Source organism: Canis lupus, chromosome 9, assembly GCF_003254725.2.
Source record: "Canis lupus dingo isolate Sandy chromosome 9, ASM325472v2, whole genome shotgun sequence".
In the NCBI taxonomy this organism is placed as follows: Eukaryota; Metazoa; Chordata; class Mammalia; order Carnivora; family Canidae; genus Canis; species Canis lupus.
In genome coordinates, this window is record NC_064251.1 from 15816383 (window position 1) to 15840075 (window position 23693).

At 38.5% G+C, this 23693-nt stretch overlaps 1 protein-coding gene across 4 annotated transcripts in view; it reads right to left on the minus strand.

Annotated features, from left to right (window-relative positions):
• The window catches only part of TLK2 (tousled like kinase 2), a 122981-nt gene that overhangs the window by 42198 nt on the left and 57090 nt on the right, over positions 1-23693 (minus strand). For all 4 annotated transcript variants that reach the window (XM_025436698.3, XM_025436697.3, XM_025436696.3 and 1 more), the window contains 3 exons: positions 17967-18134; positions 3062-3157; positions 1760-1852 (listed from right to left, as the gene is read on the minus strand). In XM_025436698.3, coding sequence (XP_025292483.1) covers positions 1760-1852; positions 3062-3157; positions 17967-18134 — 357 coding nt within the window. The remainder of the gene's footprint in view (positions 1-1759; positions 1853-3061; positions 3158-17966; positions 18135-23693) is intronic.

Genomic DNA, 23693 nt, shown 5'->3' on the forward strand with positions numbered 1-23693 from the left:
TTTAATAATAGTCTAAAGACATCAGATGTTACTCAGACTAGGCTTATGGTTCAGATACGTGCTCGATTCCAGGTTTTATACAGGAGGGAGTCAAATACACTATGTTTTACTGTATTTTGATAATTACAGAAATAGAGGTGAAATTTTTTGGAGGGTAATAATCACAATACAGTGAATTTTATTACCTTTATTATTAAACATTATTATTATTGTTAATAAACAAAACCCTTCTTCAAATAGTCTTACTCAATAAGGGAGAGAGACTGCAGATCCGCACCCAGCTGTGTCATGCGAGCCCTGGAGGTTCTTCCAACAGAACCTTCAGGGCCCCATGGAGCCAGATGGAAAAATACTGCATTAGTACAAATGAGATCAAACCTACACCTTCTAAATCATTGGAGAAAAAATAAATAAATAAATCATTGGAGAAGATAAAAATGTTAGTCAATTTTATTTATAAATCAGGAAGACTGATTTATATATGCATTTACATATATGTGTGTATACACAGACACACACACACACACACACACACACTACAAATGGCTCAAAATTACTAAAGGAAATGTACCAAATGTTATTACTCAGTTAATGGAATTATGGGTGTCATATTTTTTCAGCATTCTCTAAACTTATTAGAATAGGCATATACTGCTTTTATAATAAAAAACAAAGTTTTTTAAAGAGTGAGTCAGTCAATATGGTAAATTGCATATTAAAAAAATATTTTTGGGCAGCCCTGGTGGCTTAGCAGTTTAGTTCCTCCTTCCGCCCAGGGCATGATCCTGGAGACCCGGGATTGAGTCCCACATCAGGCTCCCTGCATGGAGCCTGCTTCTCCCTCTGCCTGTGTCTCTGCCTCTCTGTGTCTCTCATGAATTAAAAAAAAAAAAAAATCTTAAAAATAAAATGAAAGAAAGAAAAGAAAAGAAAGAAAGGAAGGAAGGAAGCATGTCTTTATTTGTGAGACACACACAGAGAGAGGCAGAGACACAGGCAGAGGGAGAAACAGGCTCCCCCACAGGAAGCCCGATGCGGGACTCTATCCCTGGAACTGGGATCATATCCTGAGCCAAAGGCAGACGCTCAACTGCTGAGCCACCCAAGTGTCCCCAGATCAGGTATTTTTGAAGTTACTCTTCCACGTATAAAAAAACCTCAGACAAATACTTATAAAAGATACAAAATGCAAAACCAGGGCTGAAAAGTACTTGTGAAATAGTTTTAAAAAGATTACAAAAACTTCTCTGTAATAGAAAAACAATATTTTATGTTGTTTCCCACAGTTGCAAATGAAATACAATACTCCATGTCTATTTCTCTAGTACATAAATATTAAAATTCTACAACATAAGATTTCCAATTTAAAGATAGTGCAGATAGTGCTTAGATAGAAGTTTGATCCTAGCTCCTACTGAGATTCCCTCAGATTAAATAAAGGAAAATATCCAAATGTTTATTATTTTAGTTTTTTTTAAGATTTTATTTATTTATTAATGAGAAGCACAGAGAGTGAGAGAGGCAGAGACACAGGCAGAGGGAGAAGCAGGCTCCATGCAGGGAGCCCGACATGGGGCTCAATCCTGGGACTCCAGGATCATGCCCTGGGCTGAAGGCAGCACTAAGCCGCTGAGCCACCCAGGCTGCCCATTATTTAACTTTATTATTTGGTGACAATAATTATGGTATGTGCATAATCCAAATACACACAGTATCAATCAGTTTGTTATAAAATCTCTTACCACATTTTAATACTTACTCTTAACAAATCATCTATTCTTCCCTCCTTCTTTTCTAAGTCAGAATTCTTACTGTTTTCTAGTGCAGATATTTTTTCTATTGTGAGGTCAGACTATACAAACAAAAAACAAGTTAAGATTAGTCTCAAAATATTATATCTCATAATTTTCTCATTACTTTTCTGGGGGAAAAAAAGCACTTGCTAACACAAATAGCCTGCAATCATATGGCTTAAGAAATTAAATCTGCTTTCCTGATCCCATTCTTTAAGTCTTATATTTTGCTACACCTGCATTTAAATACATGTTAACTCTGGTATAAAATATATGAATTCTCAAATGACTGTGCATTGAGTAATACAGAAACATACTACTCTAGAAATGAAACTAACTTTGAATAGAAAAGGAGTTCAGAGAGGACCCAAATCTCTAAAGAACAAACACGCCACCTAGTGGAAACAAAGAACACTCATAAGGGGAGAGAAGTTTTCTGTAAAAACCTGTTCAACTGTCCAAAAGCTGCTAATTCAAATAAAATTAAAATCTACTCCTGAAGGCTGTATATATAGCTCTTGAGATTTAAGAAATTCTCCCAGATTGCCAAGCATCTTGTCTTGAAGGTAACACATTGCCAGAGACTTCAAGAAAACGCAGTGTACTATTTGGCTAGCTCAACACTACAGAATGGATGGTGTATCCACTATTCTTCTCAGATACTAATTTTGAATGTTCACAACATTCCCTAAATTAAAAATAGTTTCTGAAAACTCTTTAAGGAGAAAATTATGTCAGTGTGCCACATGTTAAAGGAGTTTAGTTAGCTAGGTATTGTCAAATGAGCAGGTACAAGGAATAAATTAACCACTTTCATAAAGCAGGGAATTAACATTCACTTAAATATATTATAAGCATTGCCCTAATAAGCATTTTGTATACACTGTCTGAGAGTATAATCACAATCACATTTCACAGATGATTTGTATTCAAGAACTGAGGCCCAAAAAGATAGTGTAAGTTGCAGAGCCAGAATTTGAACCCAGGCCTAGAGGTCTCCCAAGTAAGTGCTCTTTCCTCAATAACTTACTATACCATAAGCATTTCTCTGCAACACAGCAGAATTTGGTAAAGAAACACTTCAAAAAGTTAAGGCACCTTCCAAAAGACTTTAATATTCAAAATGCAAATTCTGAGTATAATATACACAAATAATGAGGCAAAGTCAGAGAAATAAAGGAAAGACAAAGAGAAGACTAATAGATTTTACATGTGGTTAAATTTATTCCTAAGAACATCTTTTCCCCTGTTATTGATCACCAACCTACCTGGGTCTGTCTGTGTTGGATGGAGATCTGTTTTTGGGAGCTGCCGGAATGCTCTGTGTTGCCAGATCCTGTAGAAGAGGGACTGTTTTGCTGAGCCTGTAATAAAGGTATCACTAATCACTAGAAAGTTTTGCATCTTTCTCCACAAACATCTGTTGTTTTGTTATTAGATTTTATTATTTCTTTTTTAAAGTATTCTCTATACCCAACGTAGGGCTCAAACTCACAACCCTGGGATCAAGAGTTGTATGTTCCACCAACTGAGCAAGCCGGGTATCCCCTGCCACAAATTTGTATGAATGCAAACAATTATATAAAACAAACTCCTGGGCAGCCCGGGTAGCTCAGCGGTTTAGCGCCGCCTTTGGCCAAGGGCGTGATCCTGGAGTCCCGGGATCAAGTCCCATGTCGGGCTCCCTGCATGGAGCCTGCTTCTCCCTCTGCCTGTGTCTCTGCCTCTCTCTCTCTCTCTGTCCCTCTCATGAATGAATGAATGAATGAATGAATGAATGAATGAATGAATAAATAAATAAATAATAAAATAAATAATAAATAAAATAAAATAAAATAAAATAAAATAAACTCCTGATGAAAGTCAGAAGTCAGGGCTATATAGCCAAGATGAAAGTAAAACAATTTAAATGAGAAGCAAGAGCTAACAAGGTAGCATAGATCATGTCCCTATAAATAGTCTGAATTATCAAATGTGCCCAAATGAATTTTTAAATATGTAAATTAGAGAAAATTATGTTATTCCTGTAGTAACATGTCCTTTTCACTTGTATGGAAATATACTTTTGTCAGAAAAGGCTGGCAAAGCATTCCATGTACAGGGAATGTTCATGACTCTGGGCAGAAAAGAACTGTGAACTACTATTCAGAATAATTTTCTAAATCTGCAAATATTACCTATGAACACACTGTGGTCCAAAACTGCAGGATGATTTCTAATATTGTCATTTGCTGACTGTAATTTTTATACACAATGGATAGGGCATTCTAAAGCATTTTAAAATTTATAAAGCCTAAGCCTTAATATAATTCAACTATTTAGGAATATACAATCATACTTTCAAAAGTCCTTCTACTTTTTTTTTTAAGATTTTATTTATTTGAGGATGAGAGAGAGAGAGAGAGAGAGAGAGTCTAGAGAGAACATGATGAGGGGGTAACTGAGGCAGAGGGAGAAGCAGACTCCCTGCTGAGCAGGGAGCCAGATGTGGGGGCTTGATCCATGATCCCAAGATCATGACCTGAGCCAATGTCAGATACTTAACTGACTATGCCACTCAGGCACCCCCACCAAAAATCCTCTTAAAAAAGACTGAACCTAACACAATACAATACAATACAGGCATAATTAGGAAATATTGGATATTCTGAGGATTATGGGCTAATGACAATACATCTACTATTACCATCTATCAGAGAATATAACGTTTCCATATATGTGAATTTTCTGATACTTTCTATATATTCCTTAAACTATTTCACTTATTCATTAACATAGGACCAATGCTATGCCCACTACCTACTGCATAACTACTGTCTGCTAACTGCTTCACTGTGATAGCCACACGCCAATCTTTATAAAACCCTATGGTAGTTATTATTTCCATTTATACATAAAGAAAAAGCAAATCAAAGATATTAAGCACCTATGCAGGGTCACAGAACCAGTAAGTGGGAGAGCATGAATTCAGGACTCCCTGTATCCACGAGAACTGCCTCTCTCAAGGGCCAACAGCAGAGCAGTTAATTATTAAGTTAGGGATACTGTCCCAACCAGACCACAAGCAAACTAATAAACACTTCATCCACATAATCATCTTGAAGGCTCACAACAGCTTTGTAAGTAGGATAAACAATGGTATCATTTCCATTTGTGTTCATTCAACAACTGCTCACTCCCTATGTCTAAGCACTATGTTAGGTGTCAGGGACACAAAGACTAAGTAAAACAGACACAAAACCGGGACACCTAGGTGGCTCAGCAGTTGAGCATTTGCCTTCGGCTCAGGGCATGATCCCAGGGTCCTGGGATCAAGTCCCACACTGGGTTCCTTGCAGGGAGCCTGCTTCTTCCTCTGCCTGTCTCTGCCTCTCTCTCTCTCTCTCATGAATGAATACATAAAATCTTTAAAAATTAAAGACACAAAGCCCACAGACTTAGTCATTATTCTGCCTTAGTAAAGCTTACAATCCCAGAGAAGATTAGGCACTCAGCTAATATTTATTGACACAAACTTAAATAATCATATAATAAACACAAAATTCCAATTGAGATAAGTGCTATAGAGTATACAACAGGGCACATAATCTAAACTAAAGTCAGGGATGAATTCCTTAGGAACGCAGTATGAGTTAAGACTTGAAGGAAATGATCAGGTCATTCCTCAGAGAGAACATGTATGTAAACACAAGGGGAAGAGAAAAGACTGATGTGGGGATCAAAGAAGTAAAAACTGAGAAACCAATCTCAAAGAGGTTGAATAATATGCACAGCCTATAAGTGCCAGAGCTGTGATTAGAGCCAGGTATAGGAAAATTCAAAAAATGAAAGTGTTCTTTCTTTACTCTTTCTATCATGCAACAAATTTTTTTACTTACTAGTTAATAAAGGTCATCATTATGAACCTCAAGTATTATATTGAACTATAGGAGCATTATCTCCTTTAGTTATCATTAGGTTCCTCTTATAATCCTTTCCTTTTGAAGTGTATTTCTTTTTAAAAAAATTTTTAAGACTTTATTTATTTGACAGAGAGAGAGAGGGAGGGAGGGAGGGAGGGAGGGAGGGAGGGAGGGAGGGCGAGCCTCCCCTGAGCAGGGAGCCCAACATGGGACTTGATCCCAGGACCCTGAGATCATGACCTGAGCTGAAGGCAGACGCTTAACCGACTGAGCCACCCAGGCACCCTTTAAAGCGTATTTCTAAACAAATATGACTGTTAGAACTATAATTATGATGAGTCAATAAGAATTACATGACTGGGGCACCTAGGTGGCTCAGTCAGTTAAGTAGCCAACTCTTGACTTCAGCTCAGGGTCATGAGATTGAGCCCCAGGAATGAAAGGGTTCTGTGCTCCATGGGGGAGAGGGTGATGTCCTGTTTGAGATTTTCTCTCTCCTCTTCCTCCCTTAAAAAAAGAATCACATGACTAAAAGGCTCTTCTATTAACTTCTAGGCTTTGGTATACAAGCTTTGCTAAAATGCCCTTTTTATATGTGCTCATTTCTGATTGTAGGTTTTCTTCCAGCAAACGGGGTGCAAGAATGTAATTCAGTGGGGTGTTTCCAAATTAAAGCCTTCTGTAAAAACATGTACGAATAGCTCAATCAATGATAAGTAAAATGCAAAAAGTTAGCCGAGTAAATGGAAACAGGTTATGAGGTAACAAATCCTCATAAAAATGAAAATAATACCTTCAAAAGGTAAAAGAACTACAGATATAGAAGGACCTATTATGACGAGTGAGTCTACAGCAAAATGCTTTAATTCTGATCATTCAGAATTCATTCATATTAACTGTGAACCTCCTGGTTAAACTCTAAAAATGCAAAACTGGAAAACAAAGAGAGCTTATAGTCTCCCAAATAAGACCAGAAGTTGCTGGCCTTGCTAAGCAGGCCACTGTAGTTGTAAATTTAGTCCAACCCCCACCTTGCAAAACTCCCCAGATGTCTGTATTCTTTATTCCTATTATATAAAAGGAACATGGCTTCTAATTCATAATGATAAGCTGATCTACCAAGTCCTACTGATACACAAAGATTTTTTTTTTTTTTTAAATAGAGAGGGAGGGAAAGGGGGCTTATGGAGAGGTGGAGAAAGAATCTTAAGTAGGCTCCATGCCAGGCACAGAGCCCCATGCAGGGCTTGATCTCACAACTCTGAGATCATGATCTGAGTCAAAATTAAGAGTGGGATGCTTAACTGATTAAGCCACCCAGGTGCCCCTGACATGCAAACATATTTTAAAAATGAAATCATAATAGCACTAAAAAATAAAAGAGCATCTAGGTTCAGAAATATTTTTATTTTTTAAAAGATTTTATTTATTTATTAATGATAGACATAGAGAGGCAGAGACATAGGCAGAGGGAGAAGCAGGCTCCCTATGGGGAGCCCGATGTGGGACTCAAAACCCAGACCAGGGATCATGCCATGAGCCAAAGGCAGATATGCTCAACTGCTGAGCCACCCAGGTGTCTGCAGAAATATTTTTAAATTTAAATTAAAAAAAATTTTTTTAAATAATAAATTTAAATTTAAAGAAACAAAAGTAGTTGGGTTAAAATTGATAGAAAAAGTGGGGAGGGAAAGTGGTTATTAAAAAAATTATTATTTTTTTTTTAAAGATTTTATTTATTCATGAGAGAGAGAGAGAGGCAGAGACACGGGCAGAGGAAGAAGCAGGCTCCATGCAGGGAGCCCGATGTGGGACTCAATCTCGGGTCTCCAGGATCACACCCTGGGCTGAAGGCAGTGCTAAACTGCTAAGCCACCCAAGCTGCCCCAAAAAAGAATTCTTAAAAAGAAAAAAAAGTGGGTCCAGGGGACAGAGGGCTCCTGGTATGAATATTGTGACTTGAAGAAAAAAAGCAAAGAATGTACAGTACTCCTGCCCTCCACAACTGATATAATGGAGAAAGAAATGGAATGTACCGTAGAGAGTAAAACAGTTTATGCATCAAAACAAAGCCCTCCTTATTTTGATGCTTGTAGAGGAGCTGGTCTTTGTGCCCAGACTTTACCAGACACTCCAGAGAGCTCACAGTCAGCCCCCTCACCATTTGAGAAGCAGCACTATGTTACTTATACAGAAAAATCCATGCCAAAGATCTCTATTAACCACTCTAAATTCATTCAACAAATACTAAATGCACATTTTCAAGAATCCAACAGCACAAAAGGGAAGATCCAATATGAAAAGACAAAGCTCCAAGAGAAAACAGATAATTCAATAAAAACAACTTTAAAAATAAAAAGTTAAGTTCAAAGAGGGCCGAAGGATACTACAGCTATAAAAATGAAAAAGCAGCAAAGAACATGAAAAAATGAACTTGTAACAAAGTATAAGATTATCAAAAATTTGAAAACTGAACAGATTAGCTAAACAATAAAATGAACATAGTTGAAGACAGAATCAGTCATCTGGAAGACAAGAAAATCAAGAAAATCTCCCAGAAAATAAAACAAGAATTCAAATAAAGCAGGAAAGTAAAGTTAAGAAATGTGAACAACACAGCTCCAAAACAATTAGACTTTCCAGAGGAAAAGGATAAAGAGAAAAAATAATCAAGGAACAGATTAATAAAATCTTTTTTTAAAAAAAGTATGTTATAAGAGTAAAAAAGCCTACTATATGACAAGCAGCATTAATGAAGAAAAAAAATAGTGGAGAAACTTCAAGAACAAAAAGATACCATATGATCATCTCAACAGATAGACAGAAAGCTTCTAGCACTCTTTCATTTTTTTTTAATTTAAATTCAATTAATTACCATATGATGTATTATTAGTTTCAGAGGTAGGTCAGTGATTCATCAGTCTTATATAGTACCCAGTGCTACTGTATCACATGCCCGCCTTAATGCCATCATCCAGTTACCCCATCCCTCCACCCCCACCCCTCCAGCAACCTTGTTTGTTTCCTATGATTACGTGTCTTATACGGTTTGCCTCCCTCTCTGATTTCGTCTTTTTATTTTCCCCTCTCTTTCCTATGATCCTGTTTTGTTTCTTAAATTCCACATGAGTGAGATCATATGATAATTGTCTTTCTCTGACTTATTTTACTCAGCCATAATAAATAGCTTCTAGTTCCATCTAAGTTGTTGCAAATGGCAAGATTTAGTTTTGTTTTGATGGCTGAGTAACATATCATATCTTCTTTATCCATTCATCTGTTGATGGACATCTGGGCTCTTTCCACAGTTTGGGGTGCAGATGCCCCTTTGGATCACTACATTTGTATCTTTGGGGTATACCACATAGTGCAATTGTGGGTAGTTCCATTTCTAACTTTTTGAGGAACCTCCTTACTGTTTTCCAGAGTGACTGCAACAGCTTACATTCTCACCAACAGTGTAAGAGAGTTTCTCTTTCTCCACATGCTCACCAACATGTTTCCTGACTTGTTAAATTTAGCTATCTTGACCTGTGTGAGGTGCTACCTCATTGTGGCTTTGATTTGTATTTCTCTGATCCAGCACTCTTTCATGATAAAGTCACTCAACAAACTCAGAATGGAAATATTTCTTCCCCAAAAAAGGTTATCTCTGGAAAAAAATACACAGCTAACCTAACACTGTCAAAGATCACATGCTTTCCTCCTATGATCAGGAACAAGACAAGACAGGATATTCATTTGAACCACTTCTATTCAATATTGTATTAGAGGGCAAATAGGCAAGAAAATAAAATAAAAGGCCTCCAGACTAAAAAAGAAGTAAAACTGTCTCTATTTGCAGGTGACATTATGCTTTATACAGAAAATCATACCTGAAAATTATTAGAACAAAAAAAAAAAAAAAAACCACACTCAACAAGACTGCAGGATATAAGATCAATATATAAAAATTTACCACATTTCTCTAGCACAGGGCCATCAGAAAATAAATAAAAATTTTAAAAACTTTTATTTGCAATAGCATCAAAAAGAATAAATACTCAGAAATAATTTTAATAAAAGGGCAAGATCTGGGATCCCTGGGTGGCGCAGTGGTTTGGCGCCTGCCTTAGGCCCAGGGCGCGATCCTGGAGACCCGGGATCAAATCCCACATTGGGCTCCCGGTGCATGGAGTCTGCTTCTCCCTCTGCCTGTGTCTCTGCCTCTCTGTGTGTGACTATCATAAATAAATAAAAATTAAAAAAAAAATAAAAATAAAAGGGCAAGATCTATATGCTGAAAACTGCAAAGATCATTAAAAGAAAATAAAGGGACCTAAATAAATATTTATCTCATGTTCATGAAGTAGAAGACTTAGGAAGGCAATACTCCCCAAATTGATCAATAGATTCTGCACAGCTGCTATAAATCCCAGCTGGTTTATTTGTAGAAACTGAAAAGCTGATCCTAACATTCTTATGGAAATGCAGGGGATCCCACAGCCAAAATAACCCTGAAAAAGAACAAAGTTGAAGGAATCACACTGCCTTATTTCAAAATTTAAATTACTTCAAAGCTACAATAATTAAGACTGTGGTACTAACATAAGCATAGGCTTACAGATTGACAGAGTAGAATTGAGAGTCCAGAAATAAACCCCTTACATTTATGGTCAACTGATTTTTGACAAGGGTGCCAAGACAATTCAATGGAGAAAGAATAGTCTTTTCACACAAATGTTGCTGGGACAACTGGATATCCATATGCAAAAGAATAAAGTTGGACCTCATTCCTGACACCACATACACATACAAAAATGATACAAAATGGATCATAGACCTAAACATAAGGGCTAAAAAACAGTGAGAAGAACGAACAGGAGTAGAGTCATGACCTTATGTTAGGTAAAGCCTTCTTAGCTACAACACTAAACATAAGCCACAAAAGAAAAAAAAGTTAAACTAGACTTCTTCGAAATTAAACTCAAAACCTTACAACTCAACAATTAAAAGACAATCCAATTTAAAAATGTCCAAAGGATTTATATAGACATTTCTCCAAAGAAGATATATACTTGGCAAGTGGAAAAAAGGTCCAATATCATTAGTATTCAGGAAATGCATATCAAAGCCACAATGAGACATCACTTCACCCCTACTAGGGTGGCTAGAATCAAAACAGACAACAAGTGTTGACAAGGATATGGAGGACCTCATACACTGCTGCTGGGTTTGCAAAATGGTACACCTGCTTTGGAAAGTGTTCAGAGTTCCTCAGAAAGTTACTATATATGACCCAACAATTCCACTCTTCAGTATGTACCTAAAAGAATGAAAATATATGCCTATACAAAAACTTGGGACATGAATGTTCAAAGCAGTACTATTCATAATAACCAAAAATTGTAAACAATGCAAATGTTCATCAACTGATGAAAAGGTAAAAGGCTGTGACCAGCTGAACACCAGAAGAAAGAATTCTATCGATGAATACACATCCATGAAAGCCCACAAATTCAAAATAAAAATGAAAGCAGAAATTGTCACCATTTCATACAGCTATTATCCCTTACTTTAAAAATTAAAATTTTCTTTAAAAAATTTAAATTGTTAATTAAACTGTAAGAATTAAGCATTTAACCTGCCTTTCCAAAGGAACTATATGTCAATGCAGCCAAAAAGGGTTAGATGATGAGAGCAAAGTTCTATTTTACATAAGAAGTGACACCAATAGGGACACCTGGTGGCTCAGTGGTGGAGCTGAGCATCTGCCTTCAGTTCAGGGCGTGATCTGGCTCAGATCTGGCTCAGGGCATGATCCGAGGTCCCTGGAGTGAGTGCCAGCCACATCAGGATCCCCGCAGGGACCCTGTTCTCCCTCTGCCTAGGTCTCTGTCTCTCTGTGTCTCTGTGTTTCTCATGAATAAATAAAATAAAATAAAATCTAAAAAAAAAAATCACACTTACCAATAAAAGTGTGATAATGTTAATTATCCAGGAAAATGTTAATATTTCTTAGGAAATGCCTGTTAAGTTACTCAAAGATAAGAAGTCAGGATTTCTGAAATGTACTTTAAAATACCAAAACAGGGATCCCTGGGTGGCGCAGCGGTTTGGCGCCTGCCTTTGGCCCAGGGCGCGATCCTGAAGACCCAGGATCGAATCCCACGTCGGGCTCCCGGTGCATGGAGCCTGCTTCTCCCTCTGCCTGTGTCTCTGCCTCTCTCTCTCTCTCTTTCTGTGACTATCATAAATAAATAAAAAAAAAAAATTAAAAAAATAAAAAATAAAAAAAATAAAATACCAAAACAAGGACACCTGGGTGGCTCAGGGTGTGATCCCGGGGTCCCAGGATCGTGTCCCACATTCGGGCTCTCTGCATGGAGCCTGCTTCTCCCTCTGCCTGTGTCTCTGCCTCCCTCTCTCTCTCTCATGGATAAATAAATAAAATCTCTTTAAAAAAATAAATAAAATACTAAAGCATAACCCATTTTTTAAAAGATTGTATTTATTTGAGAGAGGGCAAGAGAGAGTGAGCAAGAGAGAAAGAGAGAGTGCAGGCGAGAGAGAGCATGAGTGGGGGGGAGGGCAGAGAGAGAGGGGGAAGTAGACCCCCCCATCAAGCAGGGAGCCCAACTCGAGGGCTGATCCCAGGACCCCAGTATGATGACCTGAGAGCCAAAGGAAGACACTTAACCAACTGAGCTACCCAGGTGCCCCCCTCCACCCTTTTTAAAGATTTTATTTATTTATTTGAAAGACAGCACAAGCGGCAGGTGGCTGGGGAGAGACAGAGCAAGAGGGAGAGTGACAGCAGACTTCTCACTGAGTGCAGAGCCTCAAAGGTGTGCTCCTTCCCAGGAGTCTGAGATAGACCATGACCTGAGCTGAATGAAGCCAGACACTTAACTGACTGAACTACATGGGTGCCCCCTCGTATGATTTTTTTTTTTTTTTAAGATTTTATTTGAGAGAGAGAGAGACAGAGAGTACGAGTGGGGAGGAGGGGTGAGAGAGAGGGAGAAGTAGACACCCCGCTGAGCAGGGATCCTAACATGAGGCTAGTTCTGAGGACTCTGGGATCATGACCTGAGCCTGGAAGGCAGATGCTTAACCAACTGAGCCACCCAAGCACCCTCTCCTATGATTTTCTTAATAACATTTTTCTCTAGCTTACTTTATTCTAATACCATATACAATACAAATAGCATACAAAATTTGTGTTGACCAGCTGTTTCTGTTATCAGTAAGGTTTCTGGTCAATAGTAGGCTATCAGCAGTTAAGTTTTAGGGAGTCAAAATTTATATTGCATGATTTTTGACTGCATGGGGGGGGGTGCCCCAACCCTTGTGTTGTTCAAGAGTCAAATATATAAGTCAACTATATATACTTAGGGGCTCCTGGGTGGCTCAGTTGTTTAAGCTTCTGCCTTTGGCTTGGGTTATGACTTCTGGGTCCTCATACTGAGCCCCATATCAGGCTTCCTGTTCAGTGGGGAGTCGTCTTCTCCCTCTCTCTTTCTCTCTCAGCCCCCACAACTCCTTGCGCATGTACATGCTTTATATGTACAGGCTTGTACGTGTACATGCTGTCTCTTGTATAAATAAAATCTTTTAAAAATAACAAACTATATACACCTATCTCACTTTTTCTGTCAACTACATAGCATTTCACTAGACCCTACATGAAGGATACCTTTATCAATTCATGCAACATAGGACTACACTGGTATCTTGTTTGAGTAGTTCCAGTTCTGGCATTGGAGATACAAAAGTGAACAAAGAAAAGTCCCTGACTTGATGGAGTTTACATTCTAGTGGGGGAGGGGAAGAGTCAGACAAAGAAGTAAATTATGGCAGGTCAGCTGGTGATAAGACGAAGGAGAAAGACAAAGCAAGACACAGGAGCTAGACACTGTGTGGGATGGGCAGAGAGGAGCTGCGTTATTCTACAGTGTAGTTAGGGTATGCCCCTCTAATAGTGTAGATTGATGCAGAGACTAGAGAACTGAGGAAGCAGAGCACGCTTAGTAACTGGGAGAAGAATGTGAAGGCAAAGGCAACATCAAGTGCAAGGGTCCTGAGGTGAGAACATGACAGGTAGTATTTGAGGCGGTAAGGTAGCCAGTGTGGACAGAATCTGGTAGGGAAGTGAGACTAGTAACATACAGCACAATGGGGGAACCGCCCATGCAAAGTTTTCTGTGCCATTTTAAGCACCTCTGAGCAGGCCTGACTGAAACACTCTAATCTGTTGAGAACAGATTAAAAGGAAACAGAGGTCAGAGAAAACAATCAGGCTGGGAGGCTCCTACCATATCCTCAGTGGGAGACAACGGTTTAGTTCAAGCAGTCAGTAATAGTGAAAAGGTTAGAAGTAGGAGGATTCTGAACATATTCTTAATAGTGAGATTTGCTGATGGACTTGTAATTCGGATATAAAATAAAGAGGGATGCCTGGGTGGCTGAGCAGTTGAGCAGCTGCCTTTGGCTCAGGGCATGATCCCGGTCCTGGGATCGAGTCCCACATCAGGCTCCCTGCAGGGAGCCTGCCTCTCCCTCTGTCTATGTCTCTGCCTCTCTCTCTATGTCTCTCATGAATAAATAAATAAAATCTTAAAAAGAAAAAAAGAAAAAAAGAATGACTCCAAGGTTTTGAAACAATTAAAAGGAGAGCTGATGGTTACTGAGAGGTGGAAGGCTATGGAAGAAATGGGTTTGGAACAAGGGGACAAAAATGAAAAATTCCATTGGGGACATATTAGATCTGATATACTTATGAGACACAAAGACTAGTAGTGACTGACCACACAGGTTTGGAATTCAGGGCAGGGCTCTGGGCAAGAGATAGAAACTTGGAAATGCTCCGCATATGGCTGATAATTAGAGCAAAGAAACTAAATGAGATTAGGTAGAGAGTAAAGGTAGACAAAAGTCTCAAGACTGAGCCCTGGGACACTCCACTGTTTAGTGGTCTGGGAAATGAGAAAGATCTAAGAGTGGAAGCCAAGAGAAAAGCACGTGCTGGGAGAAGGGAGTCATTACATGTGGCTTATGAATCATGCTGGACAGATTAGTTCTGAGAATGATCACTGGGGTTAGCAGTGTGGAGGTCACAAATATCCTTGTTCTAAGTTCCTCTGAAACACTGGTGAAGGGAAATGCTTCCAGGTTTCTGCAATTATAAACAATACAATAAAAATCTTCGTGTAGTTTTATGGGAATGGAGTTTCTAGACCCAGGATATGTAAATTTAACACTCAGATTACTAATTGGTCCAAGTGACTGAACCAATCATGCAAACCTGCAGGTGTGTCAAACTATAAACCACACTGAGAATTATCAAATATATCAATTCTTGACACTGATAGGTCAAAAGTTTTATTTTGTTATATTTTGCATTTTTCATGTTATTAGTCATTTTTCTCCCTGTAAAATGGTCTCTCATGGCCTTTTTTGCCTATTCTTTTGGAAACTGTTTGTCTTTATTGATTCAAAACATTTCTTATATATTATTGTCAACTTTTGCTTTCTGCTTTCTTTATATTACTAAGCTTATATCCTGGCTGTAGCTACAGAGAAGCAAAGAGATTCAGAACTGTACCAAACCACTTAGGTCTTTGGTTTTCATACTATTTCCCTGTTCCTTCTTCGGACGTGATCATTTTCTAACTCCTCTGCCATGTCTTTTATACATGAGAACAATCTGGCTGTAGCATCTGCAACTCCTCTGACAGGCTGAGTGTACTAGCTGATAGGACTGAGCAGGTGGTTATCCATGTGCACCCATCCCAAGCCTGCATCCCCATACCTTTTATGGAATACTCATATTAGGGGACTGAGTTTTGCTGATCAAAATCCTGTGTACTTGTTTAAGATTTTATTTATTTATTTGAGAAAGAGTGAAAGAGAGAACACAAGCTGTGGAGAGGGTCAAAGGGAGATGGAGAAGCAAACTCCTTGCCAAGCAGGGAACCAAGATGTGGGGCTCAATCCCAGGACCCCAAGATCATGACCTAAGGTGAAGGCAGATGCTTAACCAACTGAGCCACCCAGGAGCCCCCCTGTGTACTTAACATGTCTGTCAAATAGTGGGCACTCAGTAAGCATTTGTGCAATGAAGAAAGGGAACTCCCCTCAAGTGAAATGGAGGTAGCTTCTAAGGCAAAGAAACCTCTGATTATCCAAGGTTTTACCTAAGAATGTTAGATCTAAGATGAAGATTTAATAGTCAGTGAATAGTAAACACACAATGTAATTTACATATACACACAAAGACAGATTCTTTAAAACAATACTATAGAGAACCATGACATTCTCAAACTATGGCATACTGCTGTGAGTATATATATATATATATATATATATATATATACACACATATATTTATTTATTTGGGGGAGGAGTCACAGAGGGGCAGAGGGAGAAGCAGGCTCTCTGTGGAGCAGGAGCCCAATGCGGGCAGGACTCGATCCCCGGGCCCTGGGATCATTACCTGAGCCGAAAGCAGATGTTTAGCCACCGCTTAGCCACCGAGGCACTCACTGTCAGTATATTTATGTTTCTGTTGTGCTTCTTTTGCCACCCACAGATAAAAGTATACTGTCTTCATACAACAAGTCTCTCCATTCCTAAAAAATTCTGTAAGTTTAAAAGTTGTAGTATCTCTTCTTTGAGGAAGAGCAATAACTGTAAGAAAGTACTCCAAACAGGGGACGCCTGGGTGGCTCAGTAGTTGAGCGTCTGCCTTCGGCCCAGGGCATGATCCCAGAGTTCCAGGATCGAGTCCCACACCAGGCTCCCTGCGATGGGCCTGCTTCTCCCTCTGCCTATGTCTCTGCCTTCTGTGTCTCTCGTGAAGGAAGGAAGGAAGGAAGGAAGGAAGGAAGGAAGGAAGGAAGGAAGGAAGGGAGGAAGGGAGGGAGGGAGGGAGGGAGGGAGGGAGGGAGGGAGGGAGGGAGGGAAGGAAAGGAGAAAGGAAAGGAGAAAGGAAAGGAGAAAGGAAAGGAGAAAGGAAAGGAGAAAGGAAAGGAGAAAGGAAAGGAGAAAGGAAAGGAGAAAGGAAAGGAGAAAGGAAAGGAGAAAGGAAAGGAAAGGAAAGGAAAGGAAAGGAAAGGAAAGGAAAGGAAAGGAAAGGAAAGGAAAGGAAAGGAAAGGAAAGGAAAGGAAAGGAAAGGAAAGGAAAGGAAAGGAAAGGAAGAATGGAAGAAAGGAAAGGAAAGAAAGTAAAGAAAGGAAAGGAAAGAAAGAAAGAAAGAAATCCCAATAGTGTACAATGGGTCCCTAGCTAATTATTTTATAATTTTTATTTCCTTTCCTTAAGACACCCACCATTCTCATGGCCTCTTTAAATATACAACTACAGGCGGGTCAATGACTCAGAATCCACAAAGCAAATAAAGAGGAAATTCAGGTTATAAGTGGAGAAAGTAAACCAGCAGAAGAGAAAGAAATTTGGATCAGTGGTGACATGAGCTCTAAAGAGGCCCCCAAAAATGGAATAGGGCAATGGGGCTTTCTTTTTGCTTTACACCATCCATGGTTGGGCATAGAAAACAAGAAAAATAACAACTTTTGAGTCAAACTAAATTATAATTTGGCAAATACAAACAGGGTCAAATTTTCATAATACTCAAATTCTTGATTCTTCAAGGAGAGAGGAAGAAGCAAGGTGAAAGCAGCCAATGGGTAGCCAAATATTTTTGGAAAAAGTAACTGTGAAGAGGTGAGAGCATACAGGTCACCCAAATACCACAGAGGGGAATGACTGGCAAACAGGATACAGGATGCCTGCCTATACGCTAAAAATCTGACTGATCTGATAATGCTTCAAATATGTGATGCCAGGAGTTTGAAGATTTTTGTTTGTTTTTTTAATTAGACAAGTACTTTGGCTATAATGGAATTTGGTCTGTACCTTCTTTACTTCTCTGTCAACCTAAAACCACATTTCCTCTCCCTTGATGTGCTCAGACTTTTTTCTTTTAAAAATTTGTTTGTTTTTAAGGATTTTATTTGAAAGCAAGAGTGCACAAGTTGGGGGGAGGAAGAGGGACAAGCAGACTCTGTGCTGAGTGCAAAGCCCAAAATGCAGCCCCTGATCTGCTCAGATTTTAACAGTCTCTCTCAGCCCCTCATATCAAGGGAGACGAGTAAATTCACACTACCTTTAGAAGTCACATAGTTAGAAATGTCATCATCTCTTCACCAAAATAATTACTCAAACTTCATCAAGGAGCTCCAGAGCAATAAGGAAAGGATCTGCAATCAACTCAGCCCCAGTACTCACTGAAACAAAAGTAAAGCAGAGGCCAGCTCCCCTCTGTGCCAGCTGCTCCGTGTCAAGCCGAGGTTTTGCTAGCATCACTGACATCAGGGTGGGCAGAGCAGATTGCTCCTCTGGCACCTCCTTTGCAGCGCTGCCATCTAAGCCATAGAGGGGCTGTTCTACTCGCCGCTGAAAAACATTAAAGAAAACACACAAATTACATGAGAAAGAAAACCTGAAACTGCCAAAACATGTTAACAGACTAAAACACAGTTATCGAAAATAAGAGTATTTTTGAAAAACACCTTTTCTGAAAAATATGGAAAGCATAACAGAAGTACCACTGGATTATAGCCTATCTATAAATCTGTGTTATCTTACTTGAATCATGTAAAATTACATTTTAATTGTTCTGTATTTAAATAACTGCATTTGCAGTTTACTTTGTAGAGTTCAACAAATCAACTTCATAATTCCCTTAAACCTACAAAAGAAATGTTATTTTTATCCTGTAGGTAAATGAAGATTAACACATTTGTCCCCTAATAGGCAGAGCTTATTTCACTCTCAATTCTATCCTCACCATACTATACTTAGATGCAAAAATTGAAAATAAATACAAGCAAAACAAGTTCCATAGAACACTAAAAGAATAACAACACAGTTATGTATAGTTTATTTCAGAAATGTAAAACTGGTTCATTATTAGCAAAACTGATATAATTCATTATGGTAATGGTGGGGACGGGGGGGGGGGTGGTGGTGGTGGTGGTGGTGGCGGGAATCAAGATTCTTCCCTTTAGATGCCAAAAAGGATTAGCATTGTTGGGCAACTCTTAAAAAACAAAAACAAAAAACACTGGAAGTATCCATCTTTAATACAAGAGAGTATTTCTTCAGAAACAGCATAAATTAATGGTGCCATACCAGAGACACTTTCATCAAAGTTAGGAAAACTAGACAAGGGCTAACATTAATATCACAATCATCTCAACATTATTATACAAGTTTTAGCTGATGTGATAAGGGGGAAAAATGAGATACAAGATTAAAAAGTGTCATTTTTGGATGATATAAGTATTCACAAAGAAAACTAAGCAAATCAACTGCAAAATAATAAAGAGTTGGGTAAGATGGCCAAATATTAAATAAACATACAAAAAACCAATAGCTTCTTCATATACAATTTATTATTATCAGAACATGTAATGGAAGAAAAAGTAGATTCAAATTTTTAAAAAATCTATAAAATAGAAATGTTTAGAAATAAACTTAAGAAATATGGGGGTTACATATAAAGAAAAAGCACAGTGTCACAGACATGTAAAACATGACCTACACAGTGATACCACTCTCCTGCATTCAAATTTCACAGATGTCAAATTTCTCTAAAACCCAATGCTTATGGGATCCCTGGGTGGCTCAGCGGTTTAGCGCCTGCCTTTGGCCCGGGGCGCGATCCTGGAGTCCCAGGATCGAGTCCCACATCGGGCTCCCGGCATGGAGCCTGCTTCTCCCTCCTCCTGTGTCTCTGCCTCTCTCTCTCTCTCTCTCTCTCTCTCTCTCTCTATGTCTATCATAAATAAATAAATAAATCTTTTAAAAAAATAAAAAAATAAAACCCAATGCTTAGGGGTTTTCATTTCCTTTTGGTTTTTTTTCTTTTTTTCCTTTTTGATGTTTCTCCCCCACCCCCAAGAAAAAGTATTATAGTGGTATAATCATCATAGAGGTTAACTCTTGCTCTCTTTTGGAGGGTTGTTTTTGTGGAATTTCACAGATTAATTCTGAGGTTCACTTGGAAATATAAACAAAATTAGCCATTAAGTTTTGATAAAGAATAGCAGGGATGGGGACACCTGGGTGGCTCAGCGGCTGAGCACCTGCATTTTGGCTCAGGGCGTGATCCTGAAGTCCCGGAATCGAGTCCCACATTGGGCTCCCTGCACGGAGCCTGCTTCTCCCTCTGCCTCTGTCTCTGCCTCTCTCTGTGTCTCTCATGAATAAATAAATAAAATCTTGGGATCCCTGGGTGGCGCAGCGGTTTGGCGCCTGCCTTTGGCCCAGGGCGCGATCCTGGAGACCCTGGATCGAATCCCACGTCGGGCTCCTGGTGCATGGAGCCTGCTTCTCCCTCTGCCTGTGTCTCTGCCTCTCTCTCTCTCTCTCTCTCTCTCTCTCTCTCCCTCTCTCTCTGTGTGACTACCATGAATACATAAATAAAATCTTAAAAAAAAAAAATAAAATCTTAAAAAATAATAGCAGGGAAACTTGACTAGTTATTAAAATTTTTTTAAATTTTTTTTTATTTATTTATGATAGGCACATAGTGAGAGAGAGAGAGGCAGAGACACAGGCAGAGGGAGAAGCAGGCTCCATGCACCGGGAGCCCGACGTGGGATTCGATCTGGGTCTCCAGGATTGCGCCCTGGGCCAAAGGCAGGGGCCAAACCGCTGCGCCACCCAGGGATCCCTTGACTAGTTATTAAAACACACTACAAAACAACATAACTACATCAGTATAACACTGGTACATGAGCAGACTGATCAATCAGTGGCACAGAACAGAAAAATCAGGAACAGACCCCTATAATTTGGATATAAAATTTGTGATTTAGGGCAGCCCTGGTGGCCCAGCGGTTTAGCGCCACCATCGGCCTGGAGTATGATCCTGGAGACCAGGGATCGAGTGTCCTTTGTCGGGAGGCTCTCTGAATGGAGCCTGCTTCTCCCTCTGCCTGTGTCTCTGCCTCTCTCTCTTTCTGTGTCTGTCATGAATAAATAAATAAAATTTTTTAAAAAAATTTGTGATTTAATGTGTATTTCAGATTAGTAGGAACTTACTAAAAAGATGGCAGGATATTTTGCAGGTATTAGAAAAAATAGGAAAAGTAGAATGCTTCCTCATAGTACACATAAAAATTACAAGAAAATATAAACAAGTACTTTTATGATCTTCTGTGGTGAAGGACTTTTTAAACAAGACGTTCAAAATACAAACCATATAGGAACATCTTAGAATAACACAAAACCAGTAAGACATAAAGGAAAAGCACCAATAAATTTGATTCCAAATTTTTTTACCCCTGAATGGCAAGTCAACATAAAGTTAAAAGATAAAAGTACAAACAGGTAAAAATGTTTACCATATAAATGATAATAAGTTAACAATCTTAAAAAAATAATGTATTCTTATTCATCAGGAAGAAAAAAAACAAATACTCCAATAAATAAATGGCAAAGAGCCTAAATAAGCATTAAAAGAGGCCATTAAACTTGTGAAAAGATGTTTAATATCACTGAAGAAGAAATCTAAGGTAAAACAAAGTATTCTTCTCACTGACAAAGACGACAATGAAACTTCAGTATTAGGAGGCTATGCAGAAACTGGAACCCACAAACTGCTGATAATCTGCTAGCAATTAGGTGATGACATCTAAAAGTAAGCATATTCTTTGACTAGGGAATTACAGTTTGGAAATTTATCCGAAGGAAAAGAAATGCCTAAAGTACAGATATATAACAAGTACGTTCATTACAGCACTATTTATAGGACACAAAAATGTTCATAGGATATTGATTAAATAAATAAACAACAGAAATGAGGAAATCTATCAAATGAACATACACTATATGTTTATGCCCACTAAATTCTTCAATAATAGTTCTTCTGGAGGAGACTTTCTATTTTACCACTTCGACTTGGGCTTTCATAGTCAGCATGTATCACTTCATTAGGAAAAACTACGTAACACTCATTTTAGAAAATAAACTAACTAAAAAAAAGAAAAAAGAAAAAAAAAAGAAAATAAACTAACTGGGATTCCTGGGTGGCGCAGCTGTTTGGCGCCTGCCTTTGGCCCAGGGCGCGATCCTGGAGACCCGGGATCGAATCCCACATTGGGCTCCCGGTGCATGGAGCCTGCTTCTCCCTCTGCCTGTGTCTCTGCCTCTCTCTCTCTCTCTCTGTGACTATCATAAATTTAAAAAATTTTTTTTAAAAATTAAAAAAAAGAAAAGAAACTGAAATGATCCCAACAAAAGAATTTATTTTAATCTGTAAGTAGAATCCCATTCCTTGAAACCAACATTCCTATCCCAACCAAATGCAACTATTTCAATACAGGCTACAAAGCACTGGGATACCCAATCACGGCAATATTTGCACTACTTGTATCTCTGAAGCTGCAATACTAAAATTAATCATTCTGTTACATAATCAATAAATATTTGCCAAGGGCTGAAAGATTTTAGAGTATTTCTGGAAATACAGCAGGCTAGAATGTCTAAACCTTTTCTTAGGAAATAATCATAAAAACAGGGCAAAATAGGAAAAAAAGATATTAAAAGCACTGAAGAGTTGATAAAATAGTAGGGATCTGCCAGGGCAAATTCTAAGGGAAATTAGGAATACAAGACACATAAATGAAGCACCAAAGTCACATTTGCCCTAAGGGTACCTGCAGATCTTGAATCTCCATTTCCAGGGTATAATATGCCAAGCAGATAATCACAGGTACACTGATGGCAGGGGGTTCAAAAGGATACCCTTCACACTTCAAGTTTCCAGGGCTTCCAAAGTGTTACACTCAGTCAGGGAAAAGTGTAAACCAAAGAAAACTTTCCTCCACCTTCAGGGAACTACAAAGAAGTTGCCTTGGCAATGAAGGAGGCAAGGGCTCCCCTGAGAAATGTTAACACAATCCAGATCAATATTGAATGGGTGAATGAAACAAACAAAATAAATCAAACAAACAAAATGAAAGCCAAGAATTCAGTAATTGAAAGTAGTACTGGATGAGTAAAATTTCTAGGTACTTGGAAGAAGCAAACAAAATTTTTCCCTGGAGGAACACATCTTTGTCTTAGATCCTAAAGAAATTTCACAAATAATTTTTTAGGAACAATGAGCGGCACACAGTCAATAAAATGAAGCATAAAAGAAATAAAGCCCAGAGCAACAGCTAAGAAAAATAAGAAACAAGTAGATTCATAAAAACTTCAAATGTCAGAATTACCAAATACAGATTATAAAACAAGGTCTACTAGATTTTAAAAAAATGATAATAGAAGGCAAGCTTGAAAATATCAGCAGGGAACATAAAATAACAAAAATAAGAATTCACCGGGGTTAACTGCAATTAGATAAAACAAAACAGAGAATCTGGGAACTGAAAGGCAAGAAACTATCCAGAATGGAGCATTATGGAGACAAAAATAAAACAGAAAAAAGAAGTAAACAAAGTGACATGGTCCTACATAAAATTAATTGGAATTTCATAGGAAGAAGAAAAAGAGAACAGGGCAGAGATAATATCTGAAGAGACAATGCCTAATAATTATCCAGAACTGGTATGATACCCAACAAAGAAATCCAACAAATTACAAGCAAGAAAAATAAAAGGACACATCATAGTGAAACTACAGAACACCACATATAAAGATTTGTGAAGCAGCCAGGGGGAAAAAAACCCAATACTTTCATAGAAATAAGAAGTAAATGAAAGCTATTTTCTCAATAGTAATAATGGGAGCCAGAAGATGGTAATGATATATTCAATTATTAAGAGAAAAAAAATGCCATACTAATATACACAGCAAAAATATATTTCAAGAATAAAAACAAACTGGGAACACCTGGGTGGCTCAGTGGTTGAGCATCTGTCTTCGGCTCAGGGCATGATCCCAGGGTCCCAGGATTGAGTCAGTCCCACATCGGACTCCCTGTGTGGAGCCTGCTTCTCCCTC